The sequence below is a fragment of the Rhinoraja longicauda genome, chromosome 26, assembly GCF_053455715.1.
Source record: "Rhinoraja longicauda isolate Sanriku21f chromosome 26, sRhiLon1.1, whole genome shotgun sequence".
Taxonomy (NCBI): Eukaryota; Metazoa; Chordata; class Chondrichthyes; order Rajiformes; family Arhynchobatidae; genus Rhinoraja; species Rhinoraja longicauda.
In genome coordinates, this window is record NC_135978.1 from 33,546,300 (window position 1) to 33,570,235 (window position 23,936).

General features: G+C 43.4%; 1 protein-coding gene across 5 annotated transcripts in view; it reads left to right on the top strand.

The window, feature by feature from the left end:
* sh2b2 (SH2B adaptor protein 2) overlaps positions 1 to 23,936 on the top strand; it is a 92,733-nt gene that overhangs the window by 16,140 nt on the left and 52,657 nt on the right. For all 5 annotated transcript variants that reach the window (XR_013548940.1, XM_078422347.1, XM_078422344.1 and 2 more), the window contains exons 3-4: positions 7,455 to 8,318; positions 20,053 to 20,154. Coding sequence is in view for 4 of the 5 variants with exons in the window: in XM_078422347.1 (XP_078278473.1) it covers positions 7,482 to 8,318; positions 20,053 to 20,154 (939 nt within the window). In the remaining variant the exon portion in view is untranslated. The remainder of the gene's footprint in view (positions 1 to 7,454; positions 8,319 to 20,052; positions 20,155 to 23,936) is intronic.

Consider the following 23,936-nt stretch of genomic DNA (forward strand, 5'->3'; position numbering starts at 1 on the left):
GTTTATTCCTACTCTTTGCTTCCTGTCTGCCAGCCAGTTCTCTATCCACATCAATACTGAACCCACAATACCGTGTGCTTTAAGTTTGCATACTAATCTCTTATGTGGGACCTTGTCGAAAGCCTTCTGGAAGTCCAGATATAACACATCCACTGGTTCTCCCTTATCCACTCTACTAGTTCCATCCTCGAAAAATTCTATAAGATTCGTCAGACATGATTTACCTTTCATAAATCCATGCTGACTTTGTCCAATGATTTCACCACTTTCCAAATGTGCTGCTATCCCATCTTTAATAACTGACTCTAGCATTTTCCCCACTACCGATGTTAGACTAACTGGTCTGTAATTCCCCGTTTTCTCTCTCCCTCCCTTTTTGAAAAGTGGGGTTACATTAGCTACCCTCCAATCCTCAGGAACTACTCCAGAATCTAAAGAGTTTTGAAACATTATCACTAATGCATCCACTATTTCTGGGGCTACCTCCTTAAGCACTCAGGAATGCAGCCTATCTGGCCCTGGGGATTTATCGGCCTTTAATCCATTCAATTTACCTAACACCACTCTCCGACTAACCGACTAACCTGGATTAAGCCCTTTGTCCTCCTCTGCTGGACTCTGAATTTCTCCCAGTCCTCTGGTAGACTGCTTTTTCTTGCTAATTTGTACGCTTCATCTTTTGTTTTGATACTATCCCTAATTTCCCTTGTTAGCCACGGATGTACTACCTTCCCTGATTTATTCTTTTGCCAAACTGGGATGAACAATTGTTGTAGTTCATCCATGCGGTCTTTAAATGCCTTCCATTGCATATCCACCGTCAACCCTTTAAGAATCAATTGCCAGTCTATCTTGCCCAATTCAAGTCTCATACCCTCAAAGTTACCTTTCTTTAAGTTCAGAACCGTTGTTTCTGAATTAACTATGTCACTCTCCATCCTAATGAAGAACTCAACCATATTATGGTCACTCTTGCCCAAGGGGCCACGCACATCAAGACTGCTATCTAACCCTTCCTCATTACTCAATACCCAGTCTAGAATTGCCTGCTCTCTCGTTGGTTCCTCTACATGTTGGTTTAGAAAACTATCCCGCATACATTCCAAGAAATCCTCTTCCTCAGCACCTCTGCCAATTTGATTCACCCAATCTATATGTAGATTGAAGTCACCCATTATAACTGTTTCACCTTTGTTGCACGCATTTCTAATTTCCTGTTTGATGCCATCCCCAACTCTACTACTACTGTTAGGTGGCCTGTACACAACTCCCACTAGCGTTTTCTGCCCCATAGTGTTTCGCAGCTCTACCCATATCGATTCCACATCCTCCAAGCTAATGTCCTTCCTTTCTATTGCGTTAATCTCCTCTGTAACCAGCAACGCTACCCCACCTCCTTTTCCTTTCTGTCTATCCGTCCTGAATATTGACTATCCCTGGATGTTCAGCTCCCAGCCTTGGTCACCCTGGAGCCATGTCTCCGTAATCCATATTCATTAATAACTATCTGCACATTCAACTCATCCACCTTATTACGAATGCTCCTTGCATTGAGACACAAAGCCTTCAGGCTTGTTTTTACAACACTCTTACTCCTTATACAATTATGTTGAAAAGTGGCCCTTTTTGATTTTTGCCCTGGATTTGTCTGCCTGCCACTTTTACTTTTCACCTTGCTACCTATTGCTTCTACCCTAATTTTACACCCCTCTGTCTCTCTGCTCATGCTCCCATCCCCCTGCCACATTAGTTTAAATCTTCCCCGTAGATTAATATGAATCTGCGGGACACCTTTTTCACTCAGTTAAGTGGGATATTCTTGAGGTTGTTTATTTAGTTGGTCCAAGATTCACAGTTCCTGACATATGGAAAATATGCCAGTGCTTTTGAACTTCCTTTGATGTGGAAGGACATGTCAAAGTCTTTGTTACAAACCCTTTGGAATCCAAATTTTTGAGAATTCCTGTGAGAGACACAAAATGCTGACGTAACTCAGCAGGCCAGGCAGCATCTCTGGAGAAAAAGAATAGGTGACGTTTTGGGTCGGAACCCTTCTTCAGATTGAGATTTCCTGATGGCTTCATGTTGGGATTGTAAATCTTGGAGAAAATGGCATTGGTGATGTTCCTATGCTTTGTGTAAACTGATAAACTATCACTCATGATTCCTGGTATCATTGATCTCTTGTGTTTCTGGCTGCCTGGCTCCCACTGCACTCAAAGGAAAATGGTTATTTCCTGTCCTTGATGCGGAAGATCATTATCATCGTCCATGCCTGCAGGAAAACTCTCTGAGGACCCGATTCTTCCCTCCATCTAAACTTTCTATCTGCGTTACGCCTTACCAGCACCAAGCATTTTCAGGCAATTGCAGGCGTGGTTGCAGCACGGTTCAGGGTGAGGTGTGGAGTTAGTCGAGCTTATTGTCACGTGTACCGAGGTACAGTTAAGAGCTTTTATTGTTGCCTGCTATCCATTCAGCGAAAAGACTATACATGATTGCAATCAAATGCCCACAGTATATAGATACAGGATAAAGGGAATAACATTCTGTGCAAGATAAAGTCCAGTAAAGTCCAATTACAGATAGTCGTGGGTCTCCAATGGGATAGATGGGAGGTCAGGATCGCTCTCTATTTGTTTATAGGAGTCACGGCCTGGTTCAGGGTGAGGGTTCATGGCCTGGTTCAGGGTGAGGGGTCACGGCCTGGTTCAGGGTGAGGCTATATATATATATATATATATTTATTTGTATGTGTATAATGGAATATAATTCCATTTTAAGAGACCTTACTCTTTTACACATAAATCAAGAGGCGTAGCAATATTATTTCGGAAAGGTACTTTATTCAAACATACATCAACTATAACCGATAAGGAGGGCAGATACATTATTGTAATAGGAGAATTAAATGCACAAAAAATGATTTTTGTTAATGTATATGGACCAAACTTTGATAGTCCACTGTTCTTTAAGAAAATATTTAACTGCATTCCGGAAATGGCACAACATAATTTAGTAATTGGAGGAGATTTAAATTGTACTTTAGATTCCTATTTAGACAGATCAACAAGACAAAGGAAAACCAAATCACATTCCAGTGACTTATTAAATGCATATATGGACACTAGTAATATTAAAGATGTTTGGAGAGTGGAAAACCCAACTGGACGAGAATACTCATTTTATTCACCTGTACATAAAACCTACTCAAGAATAGATTATTTTTTGGTCGACGCTAAACTTATCTCACTTACTTATAATTCAAAATACCATAATATTATAATCTCAGATCATGCACCTTTAACATTCATGATTAAATTAAATGGAATGTCCGAGAAACAAGCATATTGGAGATTTAACCCACAAATTGTGAACGAAAAGTCATGCCAGGAATATATTATTAAACAGATTCAAATATTTTTTGAGGCAAATGACAACCCTGACACACCTATTTCTCTTATGTGGGAAACGTTTAAAGCGTATGTTCGAGGTACATTAATTTCTGCTCAAGCTTTTTACAATAAAGAGAACAGGATTAAGCAACAAACATTGGAAAGTGAAATCAAACAACTAGATATAGAAAATGCGAGAATGCCATCTACTCTAAAATATAATAAAATTGCGGTATTGAAATATAAATTAAATAAAATGTATTCAGAACAAGTAATAAAACTCTATCAAAAAACAAAACAATTACATTTTGAATTTGGAGACAAACCACAAAAACTATTAGCACGTCAGTTACGAAAAATGGAAGGGGAAAAAATAATTCATAAAATTAGAACAGAGACAGGAGAATTATTAAAAATGCCCAAGGACATAAATGATAGATTTCTCCAATATTATCAGAGCCTTTATTCAACTAAAACCGTAGCACAATCAGAAGGAATAGCAGACTTTTAAAAAAAATGTAATTTAAAAGGTTTAGATTCAAACGATAGAGAAGTATTAGAAAGGGAGATTACGACAAAGGATATTGAGGAGTCTATTGGTTCTTTAAAAAATGGTAAAGCAGTAGGACCAGATGGTTTAGGCTCCGAATTTTATAAAAAATTTTATGATTTGCTTAGCCCACGTTTACATAGACTGTATGAGTATATATATACTCAACAGAAACTTCCAGACACTCTAAATGAATCTATAATAACACTCATTCCTAAAGCTGATAAAGATCCGGAAGATCCGGGATCATACAGAGCAATTGCACTTTTAAATACAGATCAAAAAATTTTAACTAAAATACTAGCGTATAGATTAAGTACAGTGATGAATAAATTAATACACCCTGACCAAACAGGCTTCATTCAGAAACGATACTCATACTATAATCTAAGAAGATTATTTAATATTATATATTCCAAGAGAATTATTAATGAAGATCTAGCAATAATCTCACTTGATGCTGAAAAAGCATTTGATCAGGTTGAATGGTCTTATTTATTTTCGGTGATGGAAAATATGCAGCTAGGGGAGAAATTCTGTACATTGATAAAACTGTTATATACAAATCCCACGGCCAGAATATTTACAAACCAAAGGTTGTCATCGAAATTTAGCCTATCTAGAGGTTGTAGACAAGGATGCCCGTTATCCCCATTATTATTTGCGCTTGCTATTGAGCCACTGGCAGAAAGAGTTAGGGGGCATCCGGAAATACATGGATATAACACAAAGGACACAGTGAATAAAATTTCTCTATACGCAGATGACGTATTAATTTACATCACAAAACCAGAAATTAGTATTCCAAACCTATTAAAGCTAATAACCCAATTTGGTTCATTTTCAGGATACAGAATAAATTGGAATAAAAGCGAAATTATGCCAATAAGGGAACATAATAAACAGATAATACAACAATTTCCATTCAAAATAGTAAATGAAAAATTTAAATATCTAGGTATCTATGTAACTAAGATATATACATCATTATTTAAAGCAAATTTCCCCCCATTACTGAACAAACTACATAAGAATATTCAATATTGGAAAACACTCCCTATCTCAATGGTTGGCAAAATTAATGCCATAAAAATGATTTTTTTACCGCAAATATTATACCCTTTTCAGACAATTCCGATATATCTGACAAAAAACTTTTTTAAAAAATTGGACTCTATTGTTAATGATTTTATCTGGGATTATAAGAATCATAGGATAAACAAAAGACACTTGTGTAAATCAAAAATAAATGGAGGCCTGGCTTTACCCAATTTTTTGTTTTATTTCTGGGCAGTTAATATTAAAAATATGAATTTCTGGTTGGAAGAAATAGATCATCAACCAGACTGGTTAAAAATGGAAAAGGAAGATTGTTTACCTTTTGATATTGGTTCGATATTATTTGCTACGTCTAAATTAAACAAAAAAATTTATAGGGAAAACCCTATAATATTTAGTGCTACACGAATTTGGAAACAATTAAAAAAGACATTAAAATTAGATAATTTATCACTTTTTCTTCCAATTGTGAATAATCCTTTGTTTAAGCCTTCATGGGTAGACGGGGGTTTTACACAATGGAAGGATTATGGAATTAAAAATATGGGACAACTTTATAAGGAAGGCACCTTTCTGACATTTCAGGAGTTGCAACAGACTTATGGTCTTCGTGGAAATGATTATTTCAGATATCTTCAACTTAGAGATTATGTAAAATCGAACTCCCAAAATTTTCGAATTAGAAATTCAGAAATTCTTGATGAATGTTGGAACAAACATCCTAATACAGAAAAATTAATATCTTATATATATAACATCTTATTAGACAGTGACATTCCCTCCACGGACTTATACAGACAAAAATGGGAAAAAGAATTAAACCAAGTAATTACGAAAGATACTTGGGAAGAAAGTTTGCAACATATACATCAGTGTTCACTAAACGCCAGACATTCTCTAATACAATTTAAAGTAATACATAGGTTACACTATTCAAAAACAAAACTACATAAAATTTTCCAACATATCTCACCTAAATGTGATAAATGTCAACATTTAGAAGCTACATTATTTCATATGTTCGCAAACTGTATAAAAATTAAAAAATTCTGGGTAAATATTTTTAGCATAATATCTAAAGTAACCAGCACACAATTGGACCCAGATCCAAAATTAATTATACTCGGAATATTAGAATTAAATCAAACATTTAGAACAATACAAAGAAACTTTATGGATTATAGTTTAATAACGGGAAAAAAATTAATTCTAAAATTTTGGAAAGGCCCTACGGTCCCCACAATCAAAATGTGGATTATAGAAATGACGGAGACCTTAAACGTGGAAAGAATCAGATTTTCCCTGTTGGACAAACAGGAATTATTCATTGGAATATGGTCTCCTTTTATTGATTACTTAAAGGGTCAGAATGGTTCAGCACAGGAACCTGACTAGCACTCGGACTAATGAATGGATGAAATGCTATACTTTGAAATGTACGTATATATCTCGAATGAAGTTTTTGTTATTTTAATAAATTTTTCCATTCTTCTTTAACTAACTTTTTCCTTATCTTTATAATTTGTTTTTGTTTTTGTTTTTATTTTGCTTCTCTCTCTTTTCTTTCTTTACTTCATCTATTTCTTTAGTTCTATCTAGTTTAAAAAAAAAAAGGGGGCAAAAGGTATTGGAGACAATATAATAATAATTGACAATATTATCTATTTAAAAATGTATGACTGTAAAGATGTACCTATCTCCAATAAAAAATTTATCTCAGAGAAGAGACCTTACTCAGAGTTGTGATGTAAACCTTTACTATTTGTTTCAGTATCATTAATTTTTCTAAGGGACTTGGAGGAAAAAGGGAGGTTTGCACAGTGGGGTGTTTGATATCTGGGTTAGAACTGGGTGATGTGTGTGGTAAATAGATTCAACAGTAATAATTGAAAAGGAACAGGGAAAATAGGTGAACGGTGATATTGCAGGGCTTTGTGATGGATCGGATACCACCATTCAAAGAGTAGTGTCAGCAAAATTGGGCTGCACGAGACCCCTCTGTTTTTGAGGAGCTTTGTATGACTTGAATTTAGAGCAATAAGAATTATTCATGGGCTGGAGTATGCATGTTGTGAAAGTTTCTGGATGCTGACTGTTCCACTATTGGCTGCAGAGGTTTACGGGCAGCACAGTGGCACAGCGGTAGAGTTGCTGCCTCCCAGCACCAGAGACCCGGGTTTAATCCTGACTACGAGTGTGGTCTGTACTGAGTTTGTGCGTTCTCCCTGCGACCTCGTGGGTTTTCTCTGGGTACTCCGGTTTCTTCCCACATTTGAAAGACTTGTAAGGTTATTTGGCTTTGGTAAGTTTTTAAATTGTCCCTGGTGTGAATGATAGTTTGAGTGTACAGGATGATTGCTGGTCGCTACAGACATGGTAGGCTGAAGCCTCTTTCTGCGCTGTATCTCTGTCTAAAAGTAACAAAGGCTCTCTCCCTGTTTCTTGTGCAGCCTCATTGGGACTCCAGTGAAGTAGCCATGAATGGTGACTCTGGAAGTCAGGATTCACTACAAGACGTTCCAGACTGGAGGGAATTCTGTGAAGTCCAGGCTCGTGCGGCAGCTTCTGATTTTGCCCAGAAATTCCAGATATTTATAAGTGAGCATCCTCATTACGAGTGCTCGGGAATAGAAACCAGTTTCTCGCAACACTTTGCTTCCCATTTTGTGGTGTACTTTGCGAGAGAAGTGAGCGGGCCCTATCTCTCGGACTCTCCGGCCAAGTGTAGCATTGCTTCCTCCTCTGACATTCGGAGCTGCCGACTGCCAGCCCGTGCAGCAGTCCTCCAGAGGAAAGCCCACTCCGACTCCCTCCCACGCGGGGATAACGCGCCAAACTCCCGCACCTACTTGAGGCACCAGCAAGTCTGCAACATGTCCAACCTGGGCCACTCCCGCAGCTCGGAGGATGTCTCGCTCAGCGCTTCGGCCAGGCCCAAATTTAAGAAGGGGTTTTCTCTGCGAAATATGAGCATGTGCGTGGTGGACGGGATGAAGGAGATGCTGCAGTGGAGGTCCTCAGCAGAACCTCTGCTGGGGGCAAGGCCTGAGGGAGAGGAAGACTCTGCAGGGAGTAGACTTGACAGCGAAGCCCACGACCGATTGAGCCAGAAACTTGAGCGTTTGCGTTTAACCAAGCTGTCCTCGTCCAAAGTGGAGCTGCAGGACATCCAGAGGGAAGGCATGCTGCGCTACATGCTGGCCGATGACAACAGCCTCAGCAGCCCGTACTGGCACAAGTGCCGTGTGCTGCTTCGCAAAGCCGTGGGAATCGAAGAAGAGAGATTCATCCTGGAATTTTACGCACCACCAAAGGTGAGATTGCAGAAACTGTGAAGGAACGGGTCAACGGGAAACCTTTGGTACGGTGGCGCAGCGGTAGAGTTACTACCAAACTGCGCCAGAGACACAAGTTCAATCCTGACCACGGATGCTGTCTGTACGGAGTTTGTACATTCTCCCTGAGACTGCATGGGATTTCCCCGGGTGCTCCAGTTTACTCCAATATATCAAGACGGTTAATTGTCTTCTGTAAATTATGAGTAGGGAGTGGATGGGTAAGTGGGATAATGTAGAATTAATGTGAGCAGATGAGCGATGGTTGGCATGGTCTACGTGGGTTGAAGGTAACATCCTCGTAAGTCTTCTATACACTCTTTACAACTTAACAACATCCTTCCAAGAACAGGGTGACCAAAACTGAACACCATTACCCAACTATGGCCTCACCAGCACCTTGTACAGCTGTAACATAACATCCTAACTTCTCCACTCAATATCCTGAGTAATGAAAGTTAATGTGCCCAATATCTTTTTGACCACCTTATCTACCTGTGACACCACTTTCAAGGAGCTATGTACCTGCACTTCTAGATCCCTCGGCACTACAACAATCCCCAGAGCCCTGGCATTTACTATGAAGGTCCTGTCCTGGTTTGACTTCTCAAAATGCAACACCTCACATTTATGTGCATTAAACTCTATTAACCATTCCTCTGCCCACTTTCCTAACTGATCAAAATCCTGCTGTAATCTTTGATAACCATCTTCGCTATCTACAATACCACCCACTTTAGTGTCATCTGCAAATTGACTAATCCTGTTTTGAACATCATCCAAATCGTTGATATAAACCACAACCTTCCACCATAATCCTCTGCTTCCTTCCATGATGCCAATTTTTTATCCAGCCCGCTAGCTCTCTCTGGATTCCATGCGAACTAACCTTCCAGAGCAGCCTACCCTGCGGAACCTTGTCAAATGCCTTGCTGAAACTCATATAGACAACATCTACAGCTCTGCCTTCATCAACTTCTTTGGTTACAACTTCATCACATTCTGAAACATAGAAACACAAAAACTCTTATCACATTCATGAAACAGAAACATAGAAAATAGGTACAGGAGGAGGCCATTTGGCCCTTCGAGCCAGCACCGCCATTCACTGTGATCATGGCTGATCATCTACAATCAGTAACCTTTGCCTGCCTTCTCCCCATATCCCTTGATTCCATTAGCCCCTAGAGCTCTCTAACTCTCTTTTAAATTCATCCAGTGAATTAGCTTCCACTGCCTTCTGTGGCAGAGAATGCCACAAATTCACAACTCTCTGGCTGAAAAAGTTTCTTCTCACCTCAGTTTTAAATGGCCTCTCCTTTATTCTTAGACTGTGTCCCCTGGTTCTGGACTCCCCCAACATTGGGAACATTTTTCCTGCATCTAGCTTGTCTAGTCCTTTTAGAATTTTATATGTCTCTATAAGATCCCCTCTCATCCTTCTAAACTCCAGTGAATACAAACCTAATCTTTCCAATCTTTCCTCGTATGACAGTCCCTCCATCCCAGGGATTAACGTCGTGAACCTATGCTGCACTGCCTCAATAGCAAGGACGTCCTTCCTCAAATTAGGAGACCAAAACTGCACACAATACTCCAGATGTGGTCTCACCAGGGCCCTATACAACTGCAGAAGGACTTCTTTGCTCCTGTACTCAAATCCTCTCGTTTTGAAGGCCAACATGCCATTAGCTTTCTTCTTTGCCTGCTGTACCTGCACGCTTACTTTCAGTGACTGGTATACAAGGACGACAAGGTCTCGTTGCACTTCCCCGTTACCTAATCTGACACAATTGAGCTAATCTGCCTCGTCATTTTTGTCGCCAAAGTGGATAACCTCACATTTATATGTGGGAGACACGATTCCTACATACAAAATCGTTCTGACTATCCCTGGTCAACCTTTGTCTATCTAAATGCTACATAATATCTTATCCCTCAGAATACACACTGGTAACTTTCGGACCACAGGCTCACACACTTTTCATTGTAGCCTTTCTTTAATAGAGGCACAATATTTGCCACCCTCCAGTCTTCTAGCACATCACACGTATTTAATGATGAGTGATATATCTCAACCAGGGAACCTGGAATTCCTTCTCAATCTTACCACAGCGTCCTCGGATATATCTGAACAGGCCTGGGAGATTTGTCTACCTTCAAATGCGTTAGGATGTTCAGCACCTCCTCTACTATAATATTGAGTGTCCTCAACACTTGGTGACTACCCCAAGTTCCCTGGTCTTTATGTTTTACTCCACGGTAAAAATAGAGGAGAAATACTCATTAAGGACCTTGCCCCTCTCCTGTGGCTCCACACAAAATGCTTTGATTTGATGGAGTGTGGGAGGAAATCGGAGCACCCGGAGAAAACCCACACAGTCACAGTTTTTGTTTTGCATACCTAAAGTAAGCAAAGAGTTGCCACATAAAGGGCACCGACAAAGGTATTAAAGTATTCCACGCCTGGTCCTCCCTTGTTCTTTCCACCCCCCTCATGGCAACCCCCTCCCCCCTCATGGTGTTCCCCCACGCTGGGTTCTCCTTAACCCAATGATTAACCAAATCATCCCTGGGATCTTTCTTGTTAAAAACCTCCTCTGGGCCCTGTCTAGTCTCTGGTAGTTGCTCTACGAATCATGGAGAATGTATGAGAGGAGCATCATCCACTGAGGCAATATAGGTGTAAATAAGAAAGGTGCAATCACTCTAGTGGAGGTGTACTCTCAGTCCCCAATAGCCAGTGGGAGATAGAGGAACAGATACAGAAAGATGCAAAAGCCACAGGGTTGGGTAATGAGCGATTTAACTTCCCCAATATTGACTGGGACTTGCTCAGTGCAAAACGTATGTGGATAGCATAACTTGAGATGGGACCATACTGGAACTTGTGCTGGGAAATTAACCTGGCCAGGTGACTGGTGTCTAGCGTTGCCAACTTCCTCACTCCCAAATAAGGGATAAAGGGTGACATCACCGCCCAGCCAGCGGCCACGTGCTCCCGCTCCACCAATGGCGGCCGCCCGGGCCGGGCGGCTGGGTGAGGTCAGGTGGGCCGCGGGACTGTGATGTCACCCTTTGTCCCTTATTTGGGAGTGAGGAAGTTGGCAACCTTACTAATATGGGACAAGGGTGGTCCCGTACGGGACAAACTAATTTAGCCCAAAATACGGGATGTCCCGGCTAATACGGGACAGTTGGCGACCCTACTGGTGTCATGGTGGAAGAGCATTTTGGGGATAATAATCACAACTCCATAAGTTTCAAGATTGTTTTGCTTAGTGAGAAAGCTGGACTGTGCAGGAAGTTACCAAATTGGACCAAGCCAGATTGCAACATTATTAGGCAGGAGCTCAGGAAGGTACATTGGAAACAGTTGTTATTGGCTAAGTCGACATCCGACAAAGTCATTTAAAGGGCAGTTGATCAAAGTTCAAGACTGGCATGTTCCAGAGGGAAAACGATGACAAAGTAAGGAAACCGTGGATCACGGAGGTGTAAATTTGATCAAAAATGTAAAAGATGTAAGGTTTAGAATGATCAAGTCACAATTCATGTGGCTGATTACAAGGGTCAAATGTCATTGGCGAGTCAAATTAACCCCCCACCCCCCCCAAAGCTTTCTATATGTACATTAAAAACAAGAGGGTAACCAAGGAGAAGGTAGGACCACTCATGGGTAAAGGAGGGAATTTATGCTTGGTGTCAGAGGATGTAGATGAATACTTTGTACCTGTTTTCACCAAGGAGGAGGGCATGGAGACAGTGAGTGTAAGAAGAACTGCAGATGTTGGTTTAAATTGAAGGTAGATACAAAATGCTGTAGTAACTCAGCGGGCCAGGCAGCATCTCTGGAGAAAAGGAATGGGTACGTTTAGGTTCGAGACCCTTCTTCAGACAGTGAGATTAGTTTGGAGATTACTAATACGCAAGGGCAGTTTGAGACTGGGAAGGAGGTGGTGTTGGGGCTCTTGAAGAGCATTAAGGTGGATAAACCTCCAGGACCTGATGGAAGCTATCCCAGGTTATTGAGAGAGGCAACAGAGTAGACTGCAGGAGCCTTGACGAAGATCTTTGTATCTTTTCAGGTAACAGGTGAGGCTCTGGAGAAATTGAGACTAACCAACAGAATCTTAATCCAGAAGATTAAGATGCATGGGATACACAGTGACTTGGTTGTTTGGATTCAGTCTGGCTTACTCATCAACAACAGACGCTTGTGGTGAAGGCTATTATTCTGGATGGAAATCTGTGACCAGTGGAGTTCCTTAGGGATCAGTGCTGAGGCCTCTGTGATATATGTGAACAACCTGGATATAAATGTAGATTGGTTGGTTATAGTCATGCAGCATGGAAACGGGTGTCTTCAGCCCAACTTGTCCATACTGCCCAAGATGCCTCATTTAAGCCAGTCCCATTTGCCCACATTTGGCTCATGTCCCTCTAAATCTTTCCTAACCATGTACCTATCCAAGTGTCTTTTAAATGTTGATGTAGTATTAGGCCGGAACAGTGCCAGAGATCATGACCTCAGGTGCTGTCCCTGTAGAGTTTCCACATTCTCCCTGATGGATACAGGACTTCTGGATAAAGAGCACAGAGCAGCATGGTGGCGCAGCGGTAGAGTTGCTGCCTGATAGCGCCAGAGACCTCTGTTCGATCCTGACAACGTGCTGTCTGCACAGGGCTTGTATGTTCTGCCTGTGGCTGAGTGGGTTTCCTCCGGATGCTCCGGTTTCTTACCACATCCAAAAGACGTGCAGGTTTGTAGGTTAATTGTTCTTTGTAAATTGCCCCGAGTGTGTAGGAAGTGAATCAGAAAGTGAGATACCATAGAACTAGTGTAAACAGGTGTATGGTTATTGTGGACTTGGTGGGCTGTGGAGCCTGTTTCCACGTTGCATCTAAGCTAAAATAGAAATATTTGCTTCAACTACCTTCTCTGGCAGCTCGTTCCATGGGCCTCTAAGTGAAAATGTTGCCCATCAGGTTTGTATTAAATCTTGTCCACTTAAACATCTGTCATCTTGTTTTTGATTCCCGTACCCTGCGCAAAAGACTCTGGCATTTACCCTATCTATCCCCCTCATGGTTAGTAAGTTTGAAAACAACACCAAGATTGCTGAGGTCACAAACTGAGGAAGGTTGTTAAAGTATACAGCTGGATGTAGATCAGCTTCAGACATGGGTAGAGAAATGGCAGATAGAGTTATAGGGTCTTACAGCGTGGAAACAGGCCCAACTTGTCCACAATGGCCAACACATCCCATCTACACTGGTCCCACCTGCCCGTGTTTGGCCCATGTCCCTCTAAACCTGTCCTATCCATGTACCTGTCTAAATGTTTATAAAACATCACAATAGTACTTGCCTCAACTACCTCCTCCGGCAGTTTGTTCCATATACCCACCACTCTTTTTGTGAAAACGTTACCCCTCAGGTTCCTACTAAAATTTTCCACCTTTGCCATAAACCTATGATCTCTGGTTCTCTATTTCCCTACTTTGGGTAAGAGACTCTGTGCATTTTCCCAATCTATTCCTCTCATGATTTTATACACCTCTATAAGATCATCCCTCTTGCGCTCTAGGGAATAAAGTCCTAGCCTGCTCAACCTCTCCTGATAGCTCAAGCTCTTGAGTCCTGGCAACATCCTCATAAATCTTCTCTGCACCTTTTTCCAGCTTGGCAACATCTTTCCTGTGACATGGTGCCCAAAAACTGAACGTAATATTCTAAATGCGACCTCACCATCATCTCGTGCAACTGTCACATGACCTCCCAACTTCTATACTCGTACAGCTACAACACGGAATTTAATGGAGTTTAATCCGAGCAAGTGTGAAGTAAAGAGGCATATAGTATGCCGGCCGGTCAGAGGCTGGGTGACCTGCAGCAATGACCTGCCTCTCCTCCAACTAAAAGGCACAAGTCAGAAGTGAAATGGCAGACTCCATACAAGCATAGCTCCAACTTCTTTCAGGAAGCTTGATACCATCCAGGACAAAGCAGACTACTTAACTGGATCTCATCACCCACCTTAAACACTTGCTCCCTCCAGTACTTTGTTTTGGGATTTAACATTGGTCTTATTGTTGCAAAGTTTTAAAGAAAACAAAAATGACTATTTACATTCTGGAATAGATGAACAGTGCTTCAATGGAAGGGCCAGTTCATGAAACTAATAGCAGCATCCATCATCGACACTGCATGATCCAGGGATTTCTACATCCTTGAACAATTAATACTCCTTATCTTAAACAACTTTGATTGCTCTATATTCTGTAGAACTGTTTCATCAATTTTTACGTTAATAGGCTGGGGTATTGGGTATGAGAGTCGGGAAGGCACACTGCAGCTTTATAGGACTTTGATTAGGCCGCATTTAGAGTATTGCATACAGTTCTGATCACCCCATCACAGGAAGGCTTTGAGATGGTGCAGAAGAGGGTCACAGAATAGGCCTTGATTTGAAGGTATCAGCTAGAAGAAGTGGTTGGACAAACTTGGATTGTTTTCTCTGGAGCGCCGGAGATTGGGGGAGTGTATAATGGGGGAGTGGAATAGATAGGATAGACAGTCAGAACCTTTTTCCCAGGGTGGAAATCTCAAAGACTAGAGGGCATATCTTTAAGGCCAGAGGGGAGAAGTTTAAAGGAGATGTACGGGGAAGTTTATCTTTTACACAGAGGGTGGTGAGTACCTGGAATGCACTGCAGGGGTAACGGTGGAGGCAGATGCGATAGAGTTGATTAAGAGGTTTCTGGCGAGGAACACCACCCATCATTCCGTTCCATTTGCAGGGAATGGAGTGATATAGATCATGTGTAAACAGAGGAGATTAGGCATCATGTTTGGCACGGACATTGTGAGAGAAGGACCTGTTCCTGAGCTGTACTGTTCTATGTTTTAGATTCAGTTTTATCATTGTCAGGTCTACTAAGGTGCAGTGAAAAGTTTTATTTTGCTTGCTATCCAATCAAATCAAATAATACTACACATAAATACAATCAAGCCATACTCAAGTACAATACATAAAGTGAAGGTGAAGATACAGAGGGCAGAATATATTCCTCAGCATTGTAGCACACCAGTTCCAAAGACAAAGTCCAATGATTGCCAAGGGGTGAGGGGAGTCAGACAGTGCCCTAGCTTATGGAAGGATTGTTTAGAGAACTGGAAAACAGAAGTTCCATGTTCTGGCTGAACACAGCTTTTTGATGCTTAGTCAGATTGGTAGTATTTCAAATTCCATAGAAAATGATGTCTGCATAATCTTCCCTGCTCCCACTCCTGGGCCATAAAGGGTTGCTTCCTCCCCCGCCAGACCCTGTGGGGTTGAGTGTGAATTGTTTCTCCTCTGTGTGGGTGGGTTCTGAGCTGACTGATGAGGTCAGTGTGGAGGCCGTGGATCTCCACTGATGGGGTGGGACGCGTTGTGGGGGTGGACAGTGGAGAGCTAACAGTGGTGCTCTCCTGCTTCCAATTTAACAGTTCACTGCCATTTTGGCATGCTCTAAAATTAGCAATTGGCATTTACAGACTCGTGCAGAAGCCTGCCATTTTCTCAGGGCACAATGCTGCTCAATAAACTTGTTTAGTTTAGTTTAGCGATACAGTGTGGAAACAGGCCCTTCGGCCCACCGCCATGTATTTTTTAAAACAGTCCATTGCGGCCTAACATTGAGGAGCTGGCGGCCTCTGCTGGGGACCGACTTCGGGAGCTCCAACCGCAGGAGCCTGTGGACATAACATCGTGGAGCTGGTTGTCCCTGTCAGGGATTGACCTTGGAGCTCCAACCACGGGAGCCTGCGGACTTTAACTTTGTGGAGCTCACGGTTAAGGACCGACTTTGGGAGCTTCGATCGCCCCGACGCGGGGGCTTCGATCGCCGGCTACAGGAGGTTCGATCGCCCCAACTGCAGATGGTTCGACTGCCCCGACCACGGGAGAATAAAGAGGGAAGAAGATTAGACTTTATTGCCTTCTATCACAGTGAGGAATGTGGGGAATCCGCTGTGGTGGATGTTTATATTAACTTTTATGTAGTTGTGTGCCTTGTTGCTTTTTTTAGTATGGCTGTATGGTAAATCGAGCTTCACTGTACCTTAATTGGTACACGTGACAATAAAATACCGTTGAACCTTTGAACCATTGGGCTGAAGCTTGCTTGGGCCCCCGAGGTTGTGAAATGAGCATGAGGTAACTTCCATCAATGCAGCCTCACGACCATCTTGGTCTCCGCGATGTGATGTTCCACCTTCTCTACTTAAGGGCCTGTCCCACCCACTTAGGCAATTTTTTAGGTGACTGCCGGCGACTGTCAAAGCCGTAGCAGATCGCCAAAATTTTCTTTTACCCTACGACAATGACCACGACAATGCCGAGTCAGGTCGATACAAGTTACTTTTTTTGTGAAACTAGCACCTGGCTAAGAGATTACACCGTCTTCGGAAACATCGTGAAATTTCCACGCTTATCAATGCTTCTCCGGCGTCCTAATTTTTGCTGAAATCACTGACAAGTCTGTAATTACTTGAGAGTTTTGAAATATAACATCTTGCCCGGGTTACTTGAAAACTAAGCCTCACGGTAACAAGGCATAAACTGGATTGACTTCCAGTTTACTAATAGCAGTATTAAGAGATTTAATTTTAAACGTGGTTAAATGGATTTTTGTGCGAGTGTGGGCATTCTATGAAAATGTACGGGAGATGCATATCTGGTTTCTGGGTTGCATATCTGGGTTGGGAGCCTACTTTAAATGTAATCGCTGATGACCATAAACCGTGAAAATTCCCACACTTACCTGACCATCAAACTGTCACCTCCAATCTACCTGTCAAATGTCCTGACGGTAAATAAATTGGTTGAACACAAGTATTTTATGGTATCTTCAAATTACTTTACTTAATTTAATATTACTGGCTTCTAAATGCATCTGCGACAACCTAGCAAACCTGGGGACAGCATGCGACAACGCCCGCAATAAGCAACAATACCTGGCGACAAGCCAGATGTCGCTGCAAAATTTCAATCCGGTTAATTTCTCAGCGACGCGCCGAGATCCGCTATGATTCTTTGAAGACTCCTCATGATCATGCCCGCGACACCCTGGCGAACTGTCGGCGACAGCCTAGTCACCGGCACTCGCCTTAAAATCACCTGTGGGACAGGCCCTTTAGCTTCCTGACTGATTAAGGCTAGCGAGCTGTCTCTGGCTCTTCACACTGTCCTGACTAACCTGGAGAGACAGGGCACGTACGTGAAGATGCTATTCATTGACTATAGCTCTGCCTTCAACACGGTCATCCCCACCAAGCTCATCACCAAACTCCACCAGCTAGGCCTCAGCTCGTCGTTATGCGACTGGATCCTGGACTTCCTGCTGGAGCGACCGCAGGCAATGAGAATGGGCCCGCACCTGTCCTCCACTATCACCCTGAGTACCGGCACACCAAAGGGCTGTGTTCTGAGCCCCATGCTCTACTCCCTATTCACACACGACTGTGTTCCTGCATTCGACGCCAACACCATTGTCAAGTTTGCAGACGACACAACGGTGATCGGGCTGATCACCAACGGTGATGAAACAAAATACAGAGCGGAGGTTCAAAACCTGGCGGACTGGTGCTCTGATAACAACCTGTTCCTAAATACCACCAAGACCAAGAAGCTGATCATCAACTTCCGTAGGTCACACAACGGGGAATACGTCCCGATCTTTATCAACAGGGACAGTGTGGAGAGAGTGTGTCCAGCTTCAAGTTTCTGGGCACTCACATTTCGGAGGACCTAACGTGGTCCAATAACACTGCTGCACTGGTCAAGATGGCACAGCTGCACTGGTCAAGATGGCACAGCAACGACTGGTTCTACCTAAGAACACTGAAAAAGTCTGGTCTATCCCAACAGCTGCTGACGACCTTCTACCGCTGCACCATAGAGAGCATCCTAACACATGGCATCCCTGTGTGGTACCTCAGCTGCACGGAGGCAGAGAGGAAAGCTCTTCAGCGGGTAGTCCATAGAGCTCAGAAGACCATCGGAACACAGCTACCAGCCTTGGAGGGCATCTACAACACACAATGCCTCAGAAAAGCCACCAGCATCCACAAAGACTCTTCACACCCCTGCAACAGTCTGTTCGAACTTCTACCATCGGGCAGACGATACAAGGCCTTCTAAGCCCGCACCTCCAGACTCGGGAATAGCTTCATCCCCAGGGCCATAGCTGCTATGAACCGGTCCTGCTGAGCCGGATGGGCACATCGCACAGTGATCCGGCACAGATCTACTTGCACTTTATTCCGTTTAAAACTGTTCTAATTTGTTTCATTGGGTTGTTTAAATACTGACTAGCTAATTAATTTATTGCATCTTATGGGAGGCGCATTCCCAATCTCGTTGCACCCCTGTACAATGACAATAAAGATATATTGTATTGTATTGTATTGTATTGTAAAAGCCTTCTGCACTGCACTGTCCACATAGTGAGCTGTCAACACCAGGCATATCCTGCACCATCTCAATCACATTGTGACCAGCTGTCATCCATCCACAATAAACTGCCAATGCTGCAAATTCTCAACCCCCACCCCCACCCCCACAGTGGCCTTGGGGAGGGTAGTAGAGGCAGGGAAACCCCCCTGCCCATAGGTTACCCAGTCAGCATCACGTTAGTAGATGTGGAGCTTGCTTGCCACGTTTTTAAAATATATTTAATTAAATATATCATTTAATAAAATCACAGTCCTTTAATAAAATCACATGATTTTTGATTTCTCTAACTTCAAGTAACCCCGGCATTCCCTCTCTCTATCCCTCCCCCACCCAAGTCACACTAGCTTCTCGTTTTCACCCAGCTAACAGCTACCAATGGCCTGTTTCCTTAATCATCATTACGTTTTTGCATATCTTTCATTCATTGTTCTTTATCTCTCTACATAATCGTCTATGTCTCTCGTTTCCCTTATCCCTAACCAGTCTGAAGAAGGGTCGACCTGAAACGTCACCCATTCCTTCTGTCCAGAGATGCTGCCTGTCCCGCTGAGTTACTCCAGCTTTTTGTGTCCACCTACCATTTAGTTTATATTGCCTATCATTTAATAAAATCACTTCCCTTTACACTTGTGCTGAGTTTAGTTTTCCGGTCTGTTTGTGGTCATCCTCCGATGATGTATGAGATCTGGGTTTTGCATCTTGTAGTGTGCCTGGATCCTCATTAATAGAGTGGCACAGTGGTGCAGCGGGTGGAGCCACTGCCTCACGGCTCCAGAGACCCCGACTCGATCCTGACCTGGGGTGCTGTCTGCATGGATTTCCCCGTGTGCTCTGGTTTCCTCTCAAATCCCAAAGACTTGCTGGTTTATAGGTTAATTGAACTCTGTAAATTGTCTTAAGTGTGTAGTGAGTGGAAGGGAAAGTGGGATGTGCATGTTCCAAGTCTTTGAATGTGATGGAAAGATTGCTCCGTCTGCTGAAAACCTATTATAACTCGTGTGAACAGGTGGTCGGTGGGCCGAAGGGCCTGTTTCCATGCTCTCTTTCAATCAGTACGAATCTCCCCTTGATGTTGAGTTGTGCCCAGTGGCCAGCTTTGTACTGGTGGCTCCAGAGGTCTGCTGTGAGGTGGGCAAGGCAGCAGCCCAGTGACTGATGGGGAGTCTGTGTGTTTGTTCCACGCTGTGAACTCTTCTTTTCTCTTGACAGTCGACAAAGTCGCTGGTCAGTATTCCGCTCTCTACCATCGTGGAGGTCCGCACCACCATCCCGCTGGAAATGCCGGACAGAGACAACACCTTTGTGCTGAAGGTGAGTGTGTCAGGTGGCCCGCGCTCCTCGACCGCCCGTGTTAACCATGCACATCACGGTTGTGTTGGTGATTCGTGGTGCTGCCGTCCTCTCTCCGCAGTTCAGCGGGGGGGAACTGCACCCTGGGCTGTGTGATGGGGAAATCTTTGCAATTGCATGCGGGTTTGTAGGTTAATTGGCTTCTGTAATGTGTAGCATAGGAAAGTGAGATAACGTAGAACAAGTGTAAGGGTGGTCAATGGGTGATCAGTATGGACGGTGGGCTGAAGGGCCTTTTTTCACGCTGTATCTCTCAATTCTAAGCTCCTTCTAGCTACTAGGGAGAGCTCAAAGCAAGCTAGAAGCACAACAGTACTGGGATAATCTGCCACCCGACGTATGAACATTTGAATTTTCCTATTTCAGGTCATCCTTAACTCTACCGTTTCACCTCTCTCTTTGTCCTTCTGATCCACCTCCAGTCCTTGCATTTTTGTTCCCTTTGCCAAGCCCCCCCATCCTCCTGCCATCTCGTCGCCTATTTTTGTCCAACCCCCCTCCCCCCCAACTGCTTTTAATGTACCACTTTACCCTCCCCAACCTGGTTCCATCTGCCCCTCATCTCTCCTCTGTTTCCCATTTTCACCCTTGTCACGCTCTGTCTCCACTCTCACTTCATCTCCTTTTTCTCCATGTCTGCATCCTTTTTTCATCCATCTGCCTCTGTCTCAAAACTCCACCTCTCCCCCATCTGTCTCCTACCCATCATCCTTCACCCTCTTTGGTCCATCCATCACCACAGGCCCGCCCTTGTCTCAACCCGAAATGTCAACACATTTCCCCCCACCCAATCTGGTAAATCTCTTGCACCCTCTTCAAAGCTATTATGTCTTCCCTAAATTGTGCCCCAAACAAAAATATCAGCTTGAAGAAATGTGCCCCAAACAAAATGATTCAGCTTGAAGAAAGGTTCCTGTTGACCTGACTGTTTTTTGCCAATGCCCTGATAATTCCCACAGCTGCATTCATAATCTTGTCTCTAATGTGACCATTGACCTGCTCCAGGCCTCAACACCTCTGATCTCTGGCAAAGCAAACTGGCTGAGAGTTTCCAGTATTTTGCCTCTCTTCTTCTGAGCATTCTTGCAGTTGGCTTTGATATTACTTTTCAATTTTCTCTCATAATCTATGTTTTGCATCTTTAGTAGAGGTCCACCACTGATTTTCCGGCAACTGGAGGTCCTTTAATCCGGACAAAATTACGAGAGTACATTTGAAAAGCAAAGCACCAAGGCAAATTCCTTGTATGTGTACATACTTGGCTAAATGTTTGTGTAAAAATTGAATCTGTGTGTCCTGTGCTTTTTGTTGTCTACTGCCGGACCCTGACGTGAGAGGACGCTGGCGCTGTTTATTCGCCGCTTCTCCGTTAGGATAGTTTGTCTGTTTGTTTTTATGTTATGATTGTTTTTGTAAAGCGCTTTGAGCTTCTGGAAAGGCGCTATATAAAATAAATGCTTACTATTATATTATTATAATAAAATTGATTCAATTCAATTCAAATCCCCCCTCCCCCCCGGAAGTCCCCCAAAAATGTGGCGCCAAGGCCAGGTGAGGTGACTAATTTTGACCTCATCAGGACTTCCGTGCCAGTCGAATTTGCCCCCTGTAGCTGTGGAACTCCAGCCCAGCTGGAGCTGGCAGAACCATTCCTAAAGCCAACATCAGAGACCAACTTTGAGGCCCCCCCCCCCCCCCCCCCCCCCCCGAGGCCGAGACCTCTGTTGGGATAAACCAGCAAGTCTCTGGAACCAAGTGTGCTGGAAAATCAGTGGTGGACTTGTATCATTTTGTCCTCTGCTGCTGGTTTCTGAAAAATTCCCAGACCTCTGTTCCACCACCAGTGTTTATTACTTTGTTTGCTCTGGTCTTTGATTGAATCTGAGCGGTCCTGACCGACCATCTACCTCATTGGAGACCTTCGGACTATCTTTAATCTGACTTTACTGGACTTTATCTTGCACTAAACATTGTTTCTTGATCCTGTATCTACACTGTGGACAGCTGGATTATAGTCATGGATAGCCTTTCCGCTGACTGGATAGCACGCAACAAAACAATGCAGCTTTCTTCTCTTAGTTTAGTTTAGTATCTACACTTAATAATAAACTAAACTCATTTTTTCCTTGGCTTTTATGTCCTTCTCTAATTGAGGGATATTTTTTCTGCGTGTTGTGTACTCACTTGCATATCTGTCACGACGTATCTGGTGACCTTTCCTTTACCATGTTTATCCAGCCAACTCCAGATAACTCAACCCTATTTCTTCATACGTAAGGATAGAAACAAAAAAACTGGAGTAACTCAGCGGGATAGGCAGCATCTCTGGAGAGATGGAATGGGTGACGTTTTGGGTCGAGACCCTTCTTCATACATGCCTTTGTTTGAGTCGAGGAGACTGGTTTTAGACCCGAGTTGTTTAGACAATAGACAATAGGTGCAGGAGTAGGCCATTTGGCCCTTCGAGCCAGCACCACCATTCCATGTGATCATCGCTGATCATTCTCAATCAGTACCCCGTTCCTGCCTTCTCCCCATACCCCCTGACTCCTCTATCCTTAAGAGCTCTATCTAGCTCTCTCTTGAATGCATTCAGAGACTTGGCCTCCACTGCCTTCTGAGGCAGTGAATTCCACAGATTTACAACTCTGACTGAAAAAGTTGTTCCTCATCTCCGTTCTAAATGGCCTACCCCTTATTCTTAAACTGTGGCCCCTGGTTCTGGACTCCCCCAACATTGGGAACATTGTTTCCTACCTCTAACGTGCCCAACCCCGTACGTGCCCTCAAAGCATATTTGGAATTCTCATGTTGTGACCCCTGCTCCCTAACACGTTCTCACACATGACTAATTCTGACGCAGTTGTTCCTGGGTAGAGTCTGTGCCACACCGCTGCTCCACAAATAATACAATCTGTTGATCAAGAGCTTTCCACCTCCCTCTGGGGCCTGGGAAATGACTGTGATTAGAAGGGTTGGGAAAGGCAGGGTTACTTCCTGGAAGGACACAAAGTGCTGGAGTAACTCAGCAGGGCAGGGAGTGTCTCTGGAGAACATGGGTGGGTGACGTTTTTGGGTCGGGCCCTTCTTCAGATAGATTGTGCAAGAGGTAGGGGGTTAGAAAAAGCTGACAGAGAGGAGAGGCAGGACAAAGTGTGGACACTTCCTGGACATTGGGAGCTCCCTGTTGTTGGAGAATGTCCGAAGATGGACAAGTTTGCAGGCTAATTGTCTTTGGTAAAATTGTAAATTGTCCCTAGTGTGTGTTGGATAGAGTTAGTGTATGGGGATCTCCGGTCGGCGCAGACTCAGTAGGTTAAAGGTCCTGTTTCCGTGCTGTATCTCTAAACTAAACCATTTATCAACTGAGTCTCAGTTCATAAGCTGCAGCATGGTTATCCAGTAACTAAACGGTCGCAGCATGGTTGAGGCCATTCAACTCGTCGAGTCTATACTGGCTCTTTGTTGAGTTATAGAGTTGGGTGCATTCTCTTGCCTCTTCCATTCCCACACAGCCTTGCATATGCTTTCCTTTCCAATACTTTTCGAGCTCTCCTCTGAAATCTATAACCCCCCCACTCACTCTACTCTTGCCTTGCTCTCCACCTGTGCATCCCCTGGGTCTTTCATCAATCACCTTCATTCTGTTTCTCCCAGTCCTTGATCCCTCTGTCAATGGAAACAGTTTCTCTTTATCTATTCTCTCTATACCCTTAGTGATTTTTAAATACCCCATTTAGATC